The sequence below is a fragment of the Phyllobates terribilis genome, unplaced genomic scaffold (assembly GCF_046119375.1).
Source record: "Phyllobates terribilis strain yellow unplaced genomic scaffold, ASM4611937v1 Scaffold_2__4_contigs__length_985480577, whole genome shotgun sequence".
NCBI lineage: Eukaryota > Metazoa > Chordata > Amphibia > Anura > Dendrobatidae > Phyllobates > Phyllobates terribilis.
Window position 1 is genome coordinate 518,307,721 of NW_027362762.1, and position 21,038 is coordinate 518,328,758.

Genomic DNA, 21,038 nt, shown 5'->3' on the forward strand with positions numbered 1-21,038 from the left:
CTCTTCTTTTCGGTGATATTATGACCACCATCTTGACCACACTTTTTAATACATGTACATTTAGTTGCTAAATTTTCATTCTGCGTTTACCACACTAATGTATATCCTTAGAGTTGACAAATAGTTGATTAATTATGGAGAATCCTTGACATTGGCAGGTTTAAAACCTAATTATATACAATCAAAAAAGCATGTGTTTACTACGGTATTGTATAGACTGTTTATTCTGTGACCTTTTATACGTATATTCTGTTTCCTCTTCAGCGTGTCAGTTAAATTGTTCTATGCATGGTCACTGTAATTCCGTCACTAAGCGATGTGTCTGTGACCCCTTTTGGATGGAAAACTTTATACGTCGTCAGTTTGGTGATGGCGAGAGCAATTGTGGTAAGTTTCTCCTTTACAGATTCAGTTTTACATAGGACTGAATGTCACTGGTCACAATTGTGGGAAGATCTTGTGGGAAGATGTATTAGGTACTGCTTCCTTCCCAGCACTCTTAGGGCTCATTCAGACTTCGGTGATTTTTCATCAGTGTTTGGATGCCAAAACCAGGAGTGGAACATGCAGAGAAAAACTAGAATTGAAAGATTGACAGGTGTTCTGTGTTTTGGAGACACTCCTGGTTTTGGCACACAAATAGTGATGAAAAATCACTGACGTCTGAATGAGCCCTTAATTTCTCTCACCCCTCCATAGTTCAGTTATTACTAACCTCCCCTTTCTGAAGCATTTCCTGTGTCCTACCCGGAAGCCCAAATAATAAACAATATAAATCGCAAATTGAGAAAAGTAATTAATAAAATAAACTATGACTGTAAGTCTTACAGGAATTAAAGGGCTTTTCCTACGAACAAAGTTAACTTTAACCAACATGTTAATCAATAAATCTTTGAATAATATAATAAGTTCCACAATTAGATGTGTTAAAAAAATATATATGTTCCTGTGCTGAGATAATCTTATAAATGTGCCTCTGCTGTGTACTGTGCAATGGCTGTGTCTGACCGTGCAGGAACATAGTCTGATCATACCACATCTCCTGGGCAGGGGAGGAAGCAAAAGAGTTTACAGACAGGACAGCACGGGATCACAGCTGATTCTTTGAAGTAAAACATTGCTGAAAAACAGGCAGTGAAATGCTTTACCTCACAAAAAGAATCAGCTGTGATCCCCTGCTGTAATGTCTGTATACTCTCTTTTGCTTCCCCCCCCCCGCTCAGGAGATATGATATGATCAGACCATGTTCCTGCACGGTCAGACACAGCCATAACACAGAACACAGCAGGGGCACATTTATAAGATTATCTCAGCACAGGGACATTTTTTTTTAACACATTCAATTGTGGAAATTATTATTATTCCAAGATCTATAAATTAACATGTACTTTGTTCGTGAGACAAACCCTTTAACATACTTTTAAACTAGTTGTCTGTTGGAAAATAAAAATAGAAAGTTAAGATTAATCTTAAAAGGCCAATATGACAATGTTTTTAATATACAGTTCACAATGTCCGTTTACCCCTGTAGATTGGAGTGTGCTGTATGTGGTTATCACATGCTTCCTTTGTGTGGTGGCTCTGGGACTTCTCGTCTGGTGTGCAATCTGTTGTTGTAGAAGGTGAGTGATGCTTCTATTTGCTAATTAGTTTTAATAAACTGTTTTTCCGTGTATGATCTTGCTACAATATGTACACTCCCTGACAGAAGTTATGTCTCTTATCCATGTTATGTACATAAAAGCTTATAACTAGTGTTGAGCATTCCGATAGTGAAATATCGGGTATCGGCCGATATTCGCGGTATCGGAATTCCGATACTTAATTCCGATACTTTTAGAATATCGGATACCGGAATCGGAAGTTCCCATAATGCCTGCGCTCTGCAGTGTCTCTGAAGGATGACAAGCTGGATGGCAGCGCTCAGCTGCGATCCAGCCTGTCATAAGAATGCCATCCCAGCGTGAGAGAATTCTCCTGATTGTTTAAAAGCGGGCGGGCAGTAAAAAGCCGCCGGCTTTTAAACAATCACACAGCCCCATACTGCTTCCCCGCAGCCTCCCACCCCGATCCTCCGCTCGTAAGTTAGGACCGGGCGGGGAGAGAAGGACCCGGGCGGGGAAGCCGGCAATGAAAAGACTTCACCGCCGGCTTTCCCGTTCTGTGCTGCGCTTTCCCGCCGGTTATTTCAAATGAACAGCTGAGGTATCAGGTGATGCCGATCAGTTGTTCATTTGAAGTAGCCACGGTGCCCTCAGAGGGTTCATGTGAGTTCATGCTTGACTGCATGACCTCACATGAACTTTCCCATGGCCACACAGGTCAGCCTCACCTCCCAGACCATCAGACCGGTCATGATTGGTGTGTGCGCAGTGTCTGTGCGATGTCTGCGAGTGTGTGCGGTGTCTGTGCGATGTCTGCAGGTGTGTGCGGTGTCTGTGCGATGTCTGCGGGTGTGCGCGGTGTCTGTGCGATGTCTGTGGGTGTGTGCGGTGTCTGTGCGGTGTCTGCGGGTGTATGCGTGCAGGCAGACATAGGCCGATGTGACACTACTACTCCCATCGGCCTATGTTTGTCCCCCGTCCACTCGTGCCAGCAGGATCAGCTCGATGGGAGCAGTAGTTCCCATCAGCCTGATCCTGCTATTTAAACTGCCCTATATGTTATTTTTGCCCCTATACGTGTTTTATTTTTTAGGCCCCCATATATATTTGTTTTTGGTCCCCAATAAATTTTAAATACATGTCATTGGTGGCCAGTGGTTACCTAAAATAAATTAGTTTATACATTACCTGTCCCCGCCGATCGCCACCTAAAATAAAGTAAAAAATAAAAAACTACACCTATACTCACCTAGACACCTAATTCCCCGAAGCCATCGATCTCCTGTAATAAAATATAAAATAATAAACCACAACCTTTTCGTTACCCCTCCATAGTAGTCCACGAGTGTCCCACGATGATCTCCAGTTTAGAGCAGCCACATAGAATGTGACCGCTCTGAACCGCTGCCGCCGCTAGAATGACGGTGCCGTAAAGCAGCCCCGTCATTGCATAAGCGGGTTCGCCGGAGTTCAGGCAGCGCTGCTCCGGTTAGCTCCTTTACGGCCCCGCTGTACCGTGAGAAATTCCCACGGTACAGCAGTGCCGTAAAGGAGGTCTCCGGAGCTGCGCTGCCTGAATGCACTCCGGTGACCTCAGTCAGGGGCTCACGCTGCCGGGAGCGGACGTGTTCCCGGCAGTGTGAGCTTACAGCAGCCATGCACAGCTGTCACCATCTCCAGATGTGACAGCTGTGCATGGGAGATCAGCGCAGGAACGTGGACAGGTAACTATTTTTTTTTAGTAAACTAAGAATTAAATAAAATGGTGTGTTTTATTTCAAATAAATTATTTTTTTCTGGGTGTAGTGTGTGTTTTTTCTTTTTAACACTTTGTAGGTTAGTAATGGGGGTGTCTTATAGACGCCCATCATTACTAACCTGGGCTTCATGGCATGGCAGCTGGCGCTGACGTGAACCCCACCACTATTACCCCCTGCCACCGCACCAGGGCAGCGTGGAAGAGCGAGGCTAAGTGCCAGAATTGGCACATCCTATGGATGCGCCATTTCTGGGGCGGCTGACGGCTGGTGTTTCTAGCTTGGGAGGGGGCCAATATTCATGGCACCCTTCCTGGGCTATTAATATCAGCCCCCAGCTATCTGCCTAGCCTTTGCTAGCTATTAAAATAGGGGGGGACCCCACGTCATTTTTTGGGTGGGGTCCCCTATTTTAATAGCTAGTAAAGGCTAGGTATTCAGCTGGGGGCTGATATTAGTAGCCTGGGAAGCTCCGTGGGTATTACCCCCTTCCCAGGCTTCAAACATCTGCCCCAGCCGTCTGCTTAACCTCCGCTAGAGACTAAAATTATGGGGGATCCCATCGCAATTTTTTTTTTTAATGAATCCTTTATTTTAACACTAAATGACACTTGAGGGGTTAATAAAGATGCAGTCCCTAAATTATTATTTATTTTTTAATTAATTTTTCCCAAAAATTTTGACGTGGGCTTTGCCATATTTTTGTATGCCAGCCAGGTACAGCATCCAGGAACGGGCTGCCCCCAACTCCCAGCTGCTTATTGTACCTGGCCGGACACAACAATATAGGGAAGCCCTTTTTTTATTATTATTTCATGAATTTCATGAAATAAGTAAAAAAAAAAATACGTGGGGCTTCGCCCTATTTTTGTGTCCAGCCAGGTACAACTAAGCAGCTGGGGGCTGGAATCCACAGCGCAGGGTGGCCCAAGCTTTGTGGGCCCCCCCTGCTGCGAACTGCAGTCCGCAGCCACCCCAGAAAATGGCACGTTCATAGAAGCGCCTTCTTCTGGCGCTGTATCCAGCTCATCCAGGGCCCTGGTGCGGTGGCTCACTGGGTAATAAAGGGGTTAGGGCCAGCTTTGTATTATCCGCTGGCCCTAAGCCCGAAATTCATGGGGTCACGCCAATATTAGACATGACCGCCATGAATTTCTAGTAAAGTATTTAAAAAAAAACACAACACCCAGAATAAAGTCCTTTAATTGAAATAAACACACAATTCTTTAACCACTTCGCACCAGAGCCTGTTTTTGCCTTCGTGACCGGGCCAATTTTTTCAATTCTGACCACTGTCACTTTATGAAGCAATTACTCTGGAACGCTTCAACGGATCCCCCTGATTCTGAGATTGTTTTTTCGTGACATATTGTACTTCATGATAGTGGTAAAATTTCTTTGATATCACATGCGTTTATTTGTGAAAAAATCGGAAATTTGGCGAAAATTTTGAAAATTTTGCAATTTTCAAACTTTGAATTTTTAAGCCCTTAAATCAGAGAAATATGTCACACAAAATACTTAATAAATAACATTTCCCACATGTCTACTTTACATCAGCACAATTTTGGAACCAAAATTTTTTTTTGTTAGGGAGCTATAAGGGTTAAAAGTTGACCAGCGATTTCTCATTTTTCCAACAAAATTTACAAAAACATTTTTTAGGGACCACATCATATTTGAAGTCACTTTGAGGGGTCTTTATGACAGAAAATACCCAAAAGTGACACCGTTCTAAAAACTGCAACCCTCAAGGTGCTCAAAACCACATTCAAGAACTTTATTAACCCTTCAGGTGCTTCACAGAAATTTTTGGAATGTGGAAGAAAAAAATTAACATTTAACTTTTTTCACAAAAATGTTACTTTAGACCCAATTTTTTTTATTTTCACAGGGGTAACAGGAAAAAATGGACCCCAAATTTTTTTGTGCAATTTCTCTTGAGCGTGCTGATACCCCATATGTGAGGGAAAACCACTGTTTGGGCGCACGGCAGGGCTCGGAAAGGAAGGAGCGCCATTAGACTTTTTGAATGTAAAATTTGTCTGAATAATTAGCAGACACCATGTTGCGTTTGGAGAGCTCCTGATGTGACTAAACAGTGGAAACCCCCCACAAGTGACACCATTTTGGAAACTAGACCCCTTAGGGAACATATCTAGATGTGTGGTGAGCACCTTGAACCCCAAGGTGCTTCACAGAAGTTTATAATATTGAGCTGTAAAAATAAAATTTTCACATTTTTCCCACAAAAACGTTTTTCATCCCTTAATTTTCCATTATCATAATGGTAATAGGATAAATTGCACCATTAAATTTGTTGTGCAATTTCTCCTGAACACGCCGATACCCCATATGTGGGGGAAAACCACTGTTTGGGCGCACGGCAGGGTTTGGAAGGGAAGGAGCGCCATTTGACTTTCTGAATGTAAAATTTGTCTGAATAATTAGCAGACGCCATGTTGCGTTTGGAGAGCCCCTGATGTTCCTAAACAGTGGAAACCCCCCACAAGTGACACCATTTTGGAAACTAGACCCCTTAGGGAACTTATCTAGATGTGTGGTGAGCACCTTGAACCCCAAGGTGCTTCACAGAAGTTTATAATAATCAGCTGTAAAAATAAAATTTTCACATTTTTCCCGCAAAAACGTTTTTCATCCCTTAATTTTGCATTATCATAAGGGTAATAGGATAAATTGCACCATGAAATTTGTTGTGCAATTTCTCCTGAACACGCCGATACCCCATATGTGGGGGAAAACCACTGCTTTGGTGTACGGCAGGGTTCGGAAGAGAAAGGAGCGCTATGTTGGCTGGGATAGGCAGCAGACACCATGTCACATTTGAAGAGTCGCTGACATGCAGAAACCCCCACAAGTGACCCCATTTTGTAAACTACACCTCTCAAGGAATTCATCTAGGGAAGTAGTGAGTATTTTTTAATTTTTAAATTTATACCATTGGGCAGTGAAAAAAGCATAATTATATTTTTACCACAAAAAAATGTTTTACCCTCAGATTTTACATTTTCACACAGGGCAATGGGTAAAAATGGTGCCGAAATGTGTAAGACACAATTTCTTCTAAAAGTGCCAATACCCCATATGTGGCTGTATCGTAGCGCTCAGCCATACGGCGAGATCTGGGGGGGACGGAGTGCTATTTGACAATTGGAGAACAAATTATTGTAGATTAGGCATTTGGATTTGGGAGCACAAAATTTTTTGAATTTCTTTTGGGGGGCAAGGGCCATTTCGCTTTTCCAGAGCCTTTCTGCTACCAGTAACTTGGAAGTCCCTTATATTTTTAACAGATGACGGACCTGAGTGGGGACTAGCTTTTTTTGAGGACTGAGTTGAAGCTTTTATTGGGAACATTTTACGTAACATTTATCCGGCGCTCTAGGCTGAGCACTTACATCGGGGTTTCCATCTAAATTTCCAAGTGATGTAATTCAGATGAAACCCCTGCGGGATCCATTCACTGTAATGAGGCAGCAGAGTTACTCTGGACTCCGTCTGGCCTCTGTTTAGCGGTGTCCTTTTTTTCAGAAGTGCACAAAACTGTGGCCAACCGCACTTTTATGCACGCCTAAAACAAATGACACCGTGGGATCACAGGCCAGACGGCATCCACAGTGGCCTATATCTGCCTCATTACAGGGAATCTTCCGTCATGGGTTCCGGCTGAATCACATATTTCAGAGATTTACATGGAAACTCTGGCGTAAGTGCTCAGCGCAGAGCACAGGATAAATGTTGGCAGAGCCTTACTGAGATCTTTGGGAGACATAATAAACAAATCAGTAGCAGGTGAAGAATTGGTTTTATTTATTTTTTTACGCCGTTCCTAGTGTGATATAACTGATTAGATTACTTTATTCTTCGGGTCGGTGCGATTACAGAGATACCAGATTTATATCGGGTTTTTATGACTGACAGCTGTCACACACTAAGAGATGCTTTTTTTTTTGCAAAATCTAGTTTTTGCATCGCCATATTTTGAGAGCTATAATTTTTCCATATTTCGGCCGACAGAGTCATGTGACGGCTTGTTTTTTGCGGGACGAGTTGACATTTTTATTGGTACCATTTGTGGGTACGTGACATTTTTTGATCGCTTTCTATTCCGTTTTTTTGGGAGGTAAAATTAACAAAAACCAACAATTCAGGAATTGTTTTTTGAGGTTTTTTTTTATGCCGTTCTGCGTGTGGTAAAAGTGATCAGGCAGCGTTATTCTTCGGGTCAGTACATTTACAGCGATACTACACTTACTGTATATTTTTTTATGTTTTGGCGCTTTTACACAATAAAACAATTTTAAAGAAAAAATTTTTTTTTTGCATTGCTTTATTCTGAGAGGTATAAGTTTTTTATTTTTTGGCTGATGGAGCTGTATAGTGGCTTGATTTTTGCAGAACAAGATGACGTTTTCAGCGGTACCATTTCTATTTCCATTTTGCTTTTTGATCGCATTCTTTTCCACTTTTTGTTTGGCGATATGAGGAAAAAGCATAGTTTTTTGCTCCGTTTTTTATTTATTTTTATTACGATGTACACATAAGGAGTTAATTAGTGTGACAGTTTTATAGCTCGGGTTGTTTCGAACGTGGCAATACCAAATATGTGTACTTTTTTTATTTTTGCATAACTATATGGATTTATCGGTTTAATATTTTATTTATTTATTTTTATTTATTTTGTATTTTTTTTTAACAGTTTCAAAATATTTTTTTTTACTTTTTTTACATTTTTACTTAGTCCCTGTATGGGACATTAATTTTTATTTTTCTGATCCCTGATCTCATGTAATGTAATAGACATATATTACATTACATGAGATCTTCACTGACTCTTTCAGTCAGTTTCCTGTCTGGCATCAGCTACATACAGGCTGAAGTCAGACAGGAAGGACACCATATATGGCAGAGCTGGAGGCGGTCATGTGACCTCCAGCTGCCATAGCAACGCCAGGTCCTGAAAGCAATCAAGGGGTCGTCAGAGAGGTAAGTGGACGACCCCCTCTCCTCCTGCTGTCTCCTATATGCCGCGATCACTATAGATCACAGCATATAGAAGACAGCAAAGGGTTAACATCACTGGGACCTGATCTAATCAGGTCCCGATGATGTTCCCTGTCAGAGCTAACGCTCTGCACCGCTCTCACAGCGCTTGCAGGACCCAGGGGGTCCTGAGCACTGCGAGACCACCCACCGTTTTTAAACGTCCGCGCTGCACAGAGCCCAGGCAGCGCGGACGTTTATCTACAGTGGGCGGTCGGGAAGCGGTTAATGTTCTAAATTAAACCATACTTACCGTCACGCCCATTCCAGCTGAAGCCAACGATATCCTGCAATAAAAGTAAAATAATAAAGCAACATCATCCTTACCTTTCCATGGTTCCCAGGACAGCTTCACCTCTGCTACATCGAGATGACAGGCTGGATCGCAGCAGAAAGCTGCCATCCAGCCTGTCATCCCGCAGACACTGAGAAGCGCAGGCATGCTTGCACTCCTCAGTGTCTGGCTGTGATGGCATCCAGATGAGCCGACAATGAACTCGGCTCACCTCATGCACGTCACTGACAGCGTGAGAGAATTCTCCTGCGCATGCGGTGAGCGTGAGAGACTCGGCTCATCTGGATGCCGTCACAGCCTGACACTGAGGAGCGCAAGCATGCCTGCGCTTCTCAGTGTCCGCTGGATGGCAGCTTTCTGCTGCGATCCAGCCTGTCATCTCGATGTAGCAGAGCTGGAGCTGTCCTGGGAACCATGGAAAGGTAAGGATGATGTTGGTTTTTTATTATTTTTCTTTTATTGCAGGAGATCATTGGCTTCAGCTGGAATGGGCGTGATGGTAAGTATGGTTTAATTTAGAACAATAAAGAATTGTGTGTTTATTTCAATTAAAGGACTTTATTCTGGGTGTTTGTGTTTTTTTTAAATACTTTACTAGAAATTCATGGCGGTCATGTCTAATATTGGCGTGACCCCATGAATTTCAGGCTTAGGGCCAGCTGATAATACCAAGCTCGCCCTAACCCCTTTATTACCCAGTGAGCCACCGCACCAGGGCCCTGGATGAGTTGGGTACAGCGCCAGAAGATGGCGCTTCTATGAACGCGCCATTTTCCGGGGTGGCTGCGGACTGCAATTTGCAGCGGGGGGGGGGGGCAGAAAGCTTGGGCCTCCCTGCGCTGGAGATTCCAGCCCCAGCTGCCTAGTTGTACCTGGCTGGACACAAAAATAGGGAGAAGCCCCACGTATTTTTTTTTTTTTAATTATTTAATGAAATTCATGAAATAATAAAGAAAAAAAGGGCTTTCCTATATTGTTGTGTCCAACCAGGAACAAATAGGCAGCTGGTGGTTGGGGGCAGCCCGTCCCTGCCTGCTGTACCTGGCTGGACACAAATATAGTGCGAAGCCCCACGTCAATTTTTTTTTAATTCAGGAAATTCAGGAAATAATTAAAAAAAAATTGATGTGGGGCTTCGCCCTATATTTGTGTCCAGCCAGGTACTGCAGGCAGGAACGGGCTGCCCCCAACCACCAGCTGCCTATTTGTACCTGGCCGGACACAACAATATAGGGAAGCCCTTTTTTTCTTAATTATTTCATGAATTTCATGAAATAATTAAAAAAAAAAATACGTGGGGCTTCGCCCTATTTTTGTGTCCAGCCAGGTACATCTAGGCTGCTGGGGGCTGGAATCTGCAGCGCAGGGAGGCCCAAGCTTTCTGGGCCCCACCCGCTGCAAGTTGCAGTCCGCAGCCACCCCGGAAAATGGCGCGTTCATAGAAGCGCCATCTTCTGGCGCTGTACCCAACTTATCCAGGTCCCTGGTGCGGTGGCTCACTGGGTAATAAAGGGGTTAGTGCCAGCTAGGCATTATCAGCTGGCCCTAAGCCCGAAATTCATGGGGTCACGCCAATATTAGACATGACCGCCATGAATTTCTAGTAAAGTATTTAAAAAAAAACACAACACCCAGAATAAAGTCCTTTAATTGAAATAAACACACAATTCTTTATTGTTCTAAATTAAACCATACTTACCATCACGCCCATTCCAGCTGAAGCCAACGATCTCCTACAATAAAAGAAAAATAATAAAGCAACATCATTCTTACCTTTCCATGGTTCCCAGGACAGCTTCACCTCTGCTACATCGAGATGACAGGCTGGACCGCAGCAGAACGCTGCCATCCAGCCTGTCATCCCGCAGACACTGAGAAGCGCAGGCATGCTTGCGCTCCTCAGTGTCAGGCTATGACGGCATCCAGATGAGCAGAGTCTCTCACGCTCACCGCATGCGCAGGAGAATTCTCTCACGCTGTCAGTGACGTGCATGAGGTGAGCTGAGTTCATTGTCAGCTCATCTGGATGCCGTCACGGCCAGACACTGAGGAGCGCAAGCATGCCTGCGCTTCTCAGTGTCTGCGGGATGACAGGCTGGATGGCAGCTTTCTGCTGCGGTCCAGCCTGTCATCTCGATGTAGCAGAGCTGAAGCCGTCCTGGGAACCATGGAAAGGTAAGGATGTTGTTGCTTTATTATTTTTCTTTTATTGCAGGAGATCGTTGGCTTCAGTTGGAATGGGCGTGATGGTAAGTATGGTTTAATTTAGAACAATAAAGAATTGTGTCTTTATTTCAATTAAAGGACTTTATTCTGGGAGTTGTGTTTTTTTTAACTTTGACTATGGGGTTAGTAATGGGGGTGTCTTATAGACGCCTCTCCATTACTAACCTGGGCTTGATGTCAGCTAGCATTATAAGCTGACATCAACCCCAGCCCTATTACCCCACTGCCACCGCTACAGGGCAGTGGGAAGAGCGAGGCTAAGTGCCAGAACTGGCGCATCCTATGGATGCGCCATTTCTGGGGCGGCTGACGGCTGGTGTTTCTAGCTTGGGAGGGGGCCAATATTCATGGCACCCTTCCTGGGCTATTAATATCAGCCCCCAGCTGTCTGCCTAGCCTTTGCTAGCTATTTAAAATAGGGGGAACCCCACGTCATTTTTTTGGGGGGGTCCCCCATTTTAATAGCTAGTAAAGGCTAGGTATTCAGCTGGGGGCTGATATTAGTAGCCTGGGGAGCTCCGTGGGTATTACCCCCTTCCCAGGCTTCAAACATCTGCCCCAGCTGTCTGCTTAACCTCCGCTAGAGACTAAAATTACGGGGAACCCCACGCCAATTTTTTTTTTAATAAATCCTTTATTTTAACACTAAATGACAAGTACAGTAATCAACACTATCACTGTACTTATTATATATGTGACTGACATGTTTCTATCTATCTAATCTATGTGTGATGCTCTATTCTTTCTGTTATAAATTGTCGGGTACCGCTGCTGAATTGCCTGCTGGCTTTTTTAAAGAGACAGTGCATGAAAACACTAATATTTTTTAAAATAAATCCTTTACACTAAATGACAAGTACAGTAAGCAACACTGTCACTGTACTTATTATATATGTGACTGACATGTTTCTATATATCTAATCTATGTGTTATTCTCTATTCTTTCTATTCTAAATTGTCGGGTACCGGTGTATGCCGCTGCTGAATTGCCGGCTTTTCATGTTTCACTGTGAGCACTGTTCCCATCGATTTGGGCAACCACCTCCCCCAATACATTCTTCATTATTGTTAGTTGTTTCCCTTCATGTAGAATTAACCTACAAGGAAAGAAAGGGTTTATTTTCATTCCGATATTTGTGTCCCATTGACTTGCATTGGTTTCCGGTATCGGAATCGGTGAAATCGGATACTTTTTGGGTATCGGCCCGATCCAATCCGATCCGATATTTCCTGATATCGGAAGGTATCACTCAACACTACTTATAACCTGGCGTTAAATTCATCCATTGGTTTTATAAATTACTCTTTTGAAAGCTGAAACCCTCACAAATTTGGTATAGGTTAAGAAAATAAATTGGCATCAATGCTGAAATATTGATCATTTAATGAACACAGAATGGTCAGATTTTGGCAAGACAAAAGTTTTGTCGTCCACAGAAAGTAATGTGATATTCAAACAAATAATTATCTTAAAATACAAATATATGTTGCATAACATTGGTGAATGAAGTTGTGGTGCTATTAGTCATATTTAATATTTTGTGTGACTTCCATGAGCTTGAAGGACTGCATCCATGCGGTTCAACAATGATTCATACAATTTATTAATGAAGTCATCAGGAATAGCAAAGAATGCAGTCTTACATGCCTCCCAGAGTTCATCTAGATTCTTTGGTTTTGTCTTCCAAGCTTCCTCTTTCATCCTACCCCAAACATGTTCAATGATGTTCATGTCTGGTGACTGGGCTGGCCAGTCCTTCAGCACCTTGATCTTTTTTGCCTGGAGGAACTTTGTTGTAGAGATGGATGTATGAGATGGAGCACCATCCTGCTGCAGAATTTGACCCCTTTTAAGATTTGGAATGTAAGAGGTAGCTAATACTTCTTGATATTTTATGCTATTGATATTGCCTTCCACCTTGCAAATGTTTCGCACACCCCCTTACTGAATGTAACCCCAGACCATAATTTCCACCACCAAATTTAACTGTTTTCTGGGTGTTTTTTGGATCCATACGGGGTCCAGTAGGTCTCCTGCAGTATTTGCGGCGGCTGTGGTGTAATTCTACCGAAGATTCATCAGAGAAATCCACCTTCTGCCACTTTTCCAGCGTCCATCTGTTTAGCAGGCTGTGGGCTTTGCAAATGCCACACGTTTTTTTATTTGCCTTTTGTTTAGTGCTGGCTTCTGGGCACTGATTCGACCATGGAGGCCATTTCGAGACAGAATCCTACAAACTGTTCTAATTGACACAGGGACTTGAGGTGACCAGGCCTGTTGGAGCTCTGCTGCAGTGGAAGAGGGGCTTGCTTTGGATTTTCTAATCAACAAACGTTCCTCCTGAGCAGTTGTCTTGCGGGGTCTGCTGAACCTGGGCTTGTCAAACACATCTCCAGTCTCTTCAAATCTTTTTTTAATTCTTTGTACTTGTTGCTGAGACACATTAAAGGTGCCAGCCACCTCTGCAGTGGATCTGGTCTTCAGCCTCTTGATAATCAAGGCTTTGGTCGCAGGGTGGATTTTTGGCATGTTGTCAGAGCTCAAGTTGCAGTTCAAGTGAAGGTCTGGGGTGCTGGGTTTCTTTTTATACACACCCACTAATTAACCAATCATTTACTGAGCAATGGTGAGGATGTAAACTAGGATTGGGTGCATTATATGACCAGGCGACAAAACTTTTGACTTGCCAAAATCTGACCATTCTCTGTTCATTAAATGATCAATATTTCAGCATTGATGCCAATTTATTTTCTTAACCTAAACCAAATTTGGGAGGCTTTCAGCTTACAAGAGAGTAATTTATAAAACCAATGGATGAATTTAACGTCAGGTTATAAGCTTTTATTTACATAACATGGATAAGCGACATAACTTCTGTCAGGGAGTGTAATTTATTGAATGAAATCCCTCTATTCAATCTTGTGTACGGAGAGCTGTCTAACTTGGAGAATGACAGTCATATGTATTTACGTAGACAGACATAAATCATTGAGTGAGACAACCTTCTAAATAAACAGGCCATAATTTTTTTTAACAGATTCCTGGCCAGCACCAAAATATTGCATTTGGTTACCAGTTCCTATTCTGTAATGTACATTTTCTTCAGGCTATTCTTTTGGGTGCTGTCAGTGCTAGCTAACCCCAATCCTGGCAGTTTATCCCCTTAGATGCCGCAGTCAGTCGCGACCAAGGCATCGAAGTTGTTTGACAGAAGAAGGCGGCTCCCTCTGTCACTTCATTGCCCACAATGGAATTATGCGGTGCCAAAGGTGGCCTAAAAATTGCACTATGCCTGTCTTCTTAGTGTTGCTTTATGAAATGTTGGTGCTATAGAAATGAATGAATAGAATGAACAGATGTAATACACTGCAATACCGAAGTGTTTTAGTGTATTTTATGAGTCAATGCAATTTAAAGCCCCGTAGTGCGAATGAATACAAGAAAAATCACATTGGTATTGCCATATCTGTAATTACCTGATCTTTTAAAATACTACATTTTAACCTTTCTGTTTCAATAATTTTTGTTAAGGGGTTTTTAACATTCTGGGGAGAGGAGAAACAATCATCCAAATCCTTTCTGATGAATGCCATAATTGCTATTTTTGGATGTTCGGCCTTACAAAGAAAGCAGAATGAAAAACATTTTTTCCATTTTTATTTTATTTTTTTTACAACAAAAAAGTGTTTTTTCTTGTGCAACAGTATTAAACTGAAAAATATTAAGTATCTGCAGAATGACGTGCAGAACCTAGATGATGTTATACATGCTGCAAGTTTAAAATGGTGCAAATTTTATAGCGCAAAACCTAATACCAGAATTGTTGAGTTTTACCAGTTCTTCCCCCGAAAAAGTTAATTGTATTTTAAAAGTGTCATATCCGCCACAAAGGTGCCTTTTAAAAATACAACAAAAATTAAAAGTTATGACTATCCAACTATAAGGTGCCCGAGCGAGGTAGTCGTGGGCGAGTTGTGGCCCCTGCTCGCTTTGGCACCTTACAGACAATTCGTGTCTTCCCTCTGATGTGTGGCTGTGCATGTGACATTCTTTACTTACTTCACACCATCCGGTCGCGGCTGTATCCATACATTTCTCTTCTGGTACCAGGGCAGTAATAACTTCAGAGGACACAAAGTTATTAACCATAACTGGGGTTTCACTTGGGGGAAAGGAGTAATTACAATATTTACAGTCTGGTAGATTGGATAAGATTCTTGTATCCCATACAGGTGCTAAAATCATTTTCAGCCCTGGTGCCCTCTTTAGGTGAAGCATCTCTCTGTTTCTATTCCTTAGTCTAAGAGGCTGTTCTTCACCAGCAACAGTGTGCCCAGATCCTTTATCTCCCTCACGGCTTATCCTGGAGTCCTAGTTTCCTCTGCTACCTGCAGACTAGAAGTGCCCCGGATCCTCAATACCTCCGCTGAGTTTCTCCGGCCGGCTAATGGGACTCCTGCGTGAGGAGATAATCACACTACGCATTCACTGTCTGATGGCAGAGAGCCCCCGTCTACCCTAGCAGCCAATTTCCCTGACTGTCCGTACGTAAGAGTTCCTGTCACGTCCCTGGCAGGGCTTCAACTGACTCAAAAATAACGGCTGCAGCTATTTTTAGCACACCCAGAGGCTCCACCCACTAAGCCATCTGCTTAGCAACTGACTAGCCTCTCACTGACAACTGTGCCCAGCAGTGGCATCTTGTGGCTGATAAAAAGTACTGCAGCCCCACAAGGAATTATATCTAACCTCTAGATGTACCCAATGTCTATCCCTGTCACTACGTTTCCCCCTTACTCCACTGACTGCGCCACTGAAATTAACCCCGTAACTTGACCTAATAGCAGTTCAGAGAGTGCCTAACTATGGGGATATGTAATGTAATTGTAACTACTTCAGTCCCAGGGGAAGGTTACACCGTTCCTCACTATTACACAACCATGAAGAAATGAAAAAGATAAGAAGCTTGGTTCTTCTGGTCCAGACAGGCCTGGTTCTTAAAGGGTTAAGCAACATTTCCGAAGATCTGAAGCCAATTAGTCCGCATTACTTTGTTGGCTGTGCAAAACTCCTTGCCCGATTCCCTTGATATTTTGTGACTATCATCAGAACCAGTCCTGTAGCCTGCATCATGGCTGTGGAATATAAATGTAAATATGTGATAAAGGACTTACCTAAAGACTTCTAGGCTAAATGTAGCTGATGTTATCAGCACCGTACATGCTGTGACTTAATGACACTCCGATCCCATGTATTTATTATGGATGGACCATTTTTACAATGTATGCCTGGACGCTCCATTCATTATATATAGGGCCAACAGAAACAACCATGGGTTCTACCCACTGTACTAGGCTGTTTCCGTCAGCCCAATAGACAATGAATAGAGTAACTCCGCACAGACTATACCGCATTTCCTTTCAAAATCACTCTTCATCGCTTCAGCCATACAGTGAGCAGGAATAAGACTCGAGACCCCTGTCCTGGTGATAGGTGAGAGGCCCAGTGATCAGACAAGTGTCTGATGCCTTGATGAGTTCCTTATCCTGTGGATAGTTAACAATTCTCATTTGTGGGACATCCCCTTTACCATCTGTCGTAAAAAAATTACAATTTTTATAAATAAGAAAACATTTAAAATGTTTATTTCATTCTTGAAGGAAAAACCGAAAACCGAAACGGAAGAGTAGATATAAAATGCTGGAAGCAACAGATGACCAAGAAAGTATGGAGCTGAAATCAAGTATCAAAACTGGTAATTATGCACATGGAGGATAATAGATGTTTTGCATAAAACTTTGGGAGTTACTTTGATCATACATAAGAGGACCTGTCACCAGAGAATAGTCCTTCTGACTAATCCATAAATACTTGGTGGCCACAAAAACATATAATCCTCTTGCTGCCTAAATAAAGAAGAGATGCTGAGTTAAATGATTACATTATAATTCATATTATAGCATTATCTCATTACTAGAACATAGTTATTTCCATGTAAGATTGCTCCTCTGCGTACAGCCATCAGATGTTAAAATAACTGGTGAGATCTTGCAAGTTTCTGACTATTATATAAAAGTTTCCCAAAATCATATTAAACTAGGGCACATCAACATGCATAAGTAAGAGTGTGCCCATGCAACTCCAAAAACATGGAAAAAAAACAGAGAAACTAGAAGTTTCTTATGCAAAAATATGACAACCATTATTAAATACACATGTGTATACATAATAGCAAATAGACAATATAGATAAAAACAGTGTGCATAGGTGCCAGTGCCCCCCCCCCAGGGGAAAACCAGTCAGAGATTGTACATAGCTCTATGCAAGGTATAGGCCGGGAAAAGTGGAGTGATTTAGGCTAGTAGTAACAGGTTGACCAAGATAATCTATATAGGGCAAGTTACGAGAGTATAAGCACACAGTGTGTCATTAAAATACGAACTCCTACTTCCCTTGAGAAAGCAACGCACAGGCAACTCGAAACGCGCGTTGGGAAGAAGGTAAACCACCCTAGCCGCCGGTCTGAGGGTCCTTGGGATACTACAGTTTAGGGTAAGTGGTCATAGGCTCTTTGGCCCATTATTCTGATACTTATACATTTGCTGATGGTGGCCCTAGGTGTTCGTATTTTAGTGGCACACTGTGTGCTTATGCTCTCATCACTTGCCCTATATAGATTACCTGGGTCAACCTGTTACCACTAGCCTAAATCACTTTTCTTTTCCCGGCCTATACCTTGCATAGAGCTATGTACAATCTCTGACTGGTTTTCCCCTAGGGGGGTGCTTTCCTGACACTGGCCCCTATGCACACTGTTTTTATCTATATTGTCTATTTGCTATTATGTATACATGTGTATTTAATAAAGATTTTGTCATATTTTTGCATAAGAAACTCCTAGTTTGTCTGTTTTTTTTCAAAGTTTCTGACTATGCTGCTAGGGTGCAGCACGCCGGCATCACACCAACAGTCTGAAACCATGTGATTACCAATTGCAGAGTCGCTTATTTGCAGAATAAGAGTGCTCCGTAAAAATACTTTTTTTGTTTTTTTAACATTTGTTTGTGTTACTTATATTGAGAGGATTATTTGTCTTTGTGGCGGCAACTATTAATAGATTAAAAACAGGACCATTACCTAGGCATATGCCCTCTTAAAGAAATTGTAAATGCGAGCAGTTGCAGAAAACTCCAAATTCATCAATGTTGTAAATCTCTTTGAAAAGCCGCAATTTTTTTGTGCAATGAGAAGTTGCACAAAAAATTTGCGACTTTTGGTGTTTTCACAGCAGTTTCGCCAAGCTCCACCAAAACCGGTAAGACTGGGCCGTGACGCCATAACTTGTCTAATTCATGATGAGCTGTGGCATACCTTAGGACACACATCTTACGCCAGTCAATGACTGGATTAAGATTTGTGGCAAGATCCAAGGAGGCATATGCTACTTCTCAGATGTTCTTGATTCACTAAGAGGCATGAGACTGCCTTCTGGGGTTTACTTATGGCCGGGCCTTGCCCATGGCTACCATCAGAGAGCCAATTACATCAAATAACCAGGTCACTGCAGCTAAACACAACTAACCGGGATGGACTACTGTTCTCCGCAAACATCCACACACTACCGTCACCCAGCAGCATCTGCAATATTAGTGCGGCGCTCCCTGGCGACCAAGGTAGAGTATGTTCAGACAGGAATGTGATAAACTCCTTGTCATCAAAGGCAGGATTACAATGGCAGGTAGCACCTCTATACACAGCTGAGTATACAAGATCCACCATTTTATATGTGATTTCACAGCCGTCTCTTTCCCCCTCCCTTTACAATAACCTTTGCATCCTTCTCATCTACTAAATAGACACATGAATGAGGCCTTAGAGTATTTCATGACCATCTTTTCTATGCAATATAGCAATATTTTAAAATATTTTCTCTTCTTTTCATTAGGTATAAAATTGAAACCTGCAGTCCAAAATACAAGTTTGATGCATTCAGAATCCGAGCTAGACAGCGATGACAATGCTTACACGTGGTCTGACCGCGAGAAAGGCAAACTCCTCAGACCTCAGAACGGTTCCTTGCGGAATGGACAAGCCTCTCACAAAAACAAAAACCAAAGAGAGGAGTTGTTATAGTGTAGAGTCTACACACTGGAATTCATTTCATTTTCCGCAGGATAGTGCAAGTTGTCCCACTGTCCTCTCTACCACTGCTGGTTTACTCTGTGGACAAAGCTGCTACCCTGAACTGCTTTTCAAGAAATGGATATTTTGGTAAAAATATCAACTCCTTTGCTCTTCTTAGAGCACTGAGGCTCTGGACATACTTGAAGTGGATTTTTTCATTGGGAAATACTACTGGATTTATGCTAATAGATTTTTTAATTAAGTAATTTAAAAATTTTTCTGCACAGTTTCTTGGGTTAACAACCCCCAAGAGTGAGCCACACTGTTAAACGTAATCAAGTATAAATGCACTACTGCGCCACGTCCTCACTGGCAATGAAGGATAAAATGTGAATCGCACTGGGCATATTCTACAGCCCAAGCTCTCTTCTTTTTCTTACAGTCTAAAAACAACGAAACATCCGGCTTGTTCATTTTGTAACACTTACTTTTCTAGAAAAGTTCTTTTGTCTTCTGCGTTGTCACTGATCTGAACCGTCAGTGATTATGAAGGAAATAAGCTAGCAAACTGGCTTGCTTTATTGAAAGAAGGTAACCTATAACACTGGATGGTCTACAATAAAGACAAACTATGAGTCACTTGTTTTATTTTGGTTTTAAGGAATTTACTATAGTGCAAACGTTCTGACGCTGAAGCAGGTATCAGCTGATACATCCATTGGAAAAAAAAATTGGAGACTGCATTAAGTACAGTGCCTTGAAAAAGTATTCATACCCCGTGAACTTTTCCACATATTTTCACGTTACACCCACAAACTTAATTTCATTTTATTGGGATTTTATGTGATATACCAACACAAGGTAGCAAGTATTTGTGAGGCGTACAGGAAATGATTGCATGGTTTTAGGCTGTGTTCACACGATGCGTATTTCATGCGTTTCCGCGGCGTTTTTGCAGTTGCGTAAACGCCGCGGAAACGCATGAAAAACGCATGGTAGAAGGGCAGCAATGTTCCCCAATGGAAATCCGCATGTGCTGTGCCCATGATGCGGATTTTTCCGCAGCGTTAACGCTGCGGTCAAAAATCCGCAGCATGTCAATTAATTTTGCGGAAACGCGGCGATTTCGCCGCCATTGACTTGCATTAGAACGCGCCAATTCCGCAAGACAGCATTTGTACTTGCGTAATTGGTGCGTTCTAATGTGCGGATGGTACCCGGGTGTGGAGGAGAGGAGAGTCTCATCCACACCCAGGTACCATTAAAAAAGCTGTAAAAAGAAGAATAAAATAAAAAATAAATGTATTCTTACCTTCTGTCGGCCCGCGCAGCGCTCCCACTTGGTTCCCGGCACTTGCAGTGAGTTGTAGGACCTGCGGTGACGTCAGAGTCATGTGACGGGTCACGTGACGCTGACGTCGGCAGGTCTTTCAATTCAAAGTTGCCGGGAGAACGGAGTGAGCAGGACAGCGCGGGCCATCGGAGGTAAGTATATACACTCTCTCGGTTCACACTGTATAAATCCATGCTGTTTGCATGGATTTATATAGTGTGACCTAGTTATCAAGCACTTTCCAGGTGATGCTAAAATCGCCTGGAAAGCGCTTGTCAATCTGCATGCGGAAACGCATGTGAATCTGCATGTGGATCCGCATGTATTCTGCAGGAAAAACGCATGCACAATCTGCATGCGTTTTTTCTGCCAGGGAGATGCAGAAATGATGCAGAAATTTTCTGCTTCATTTCTGCATCGTGTGCACATACCCTTATAATTATTTTAAAAATATATATCTGAAAATTGTGATATGAATTTGTATTCAGCCCTTTGAGTTAATACTTTGTAGGACCACTTTTCTCTGCAATTACTGCTGCAAATCTTTTGGGGTATGTCTCTACCAGGTTTGCACATCTAGAGGCTGACATTTTTGCCCATTCTTCTTTGCAAACAAGCGCTAGCTCAGTGAAA

The 21,038-nt window shown here is 42.5% G+C and overlaps 1 protein-coding gene across 2 annotated transcripts in view; it reads left to right on the top strand.

Annotated features, from left to right (window-relative positions):
- Positions 1-19,711, top strand: part of KIAA0319L (KIAA0319 like) — a 146,584-nt gene extending 126,873 nt beyond the window's left edge. For both annotated transcript variants that reach the window (XM_073665963.1, XM_073665969.1), the window contains 4 exons: positions 265-387; positions 1,533-1,623; positions 16,609-16,703; positions 18,894-19,711. In XM_073665963.1, coding sequence (XP_073522064.1) covers positions 265-387; positions 1,533-1,623; positions 16,609-16,703; positions 18,894-19,081 — 497 coding nt within the window. In that variant the 3' untranslated portion in view covers positions 19,082-19,711. The remainder of the gene's footprint in view (positions 1-264; positions 388-1,532; positions 1,624-16,608; positions 16,704-18,893) is intronic.
- Positions 19,712-21,038: the final 1,327 nt, after the last annotated feature.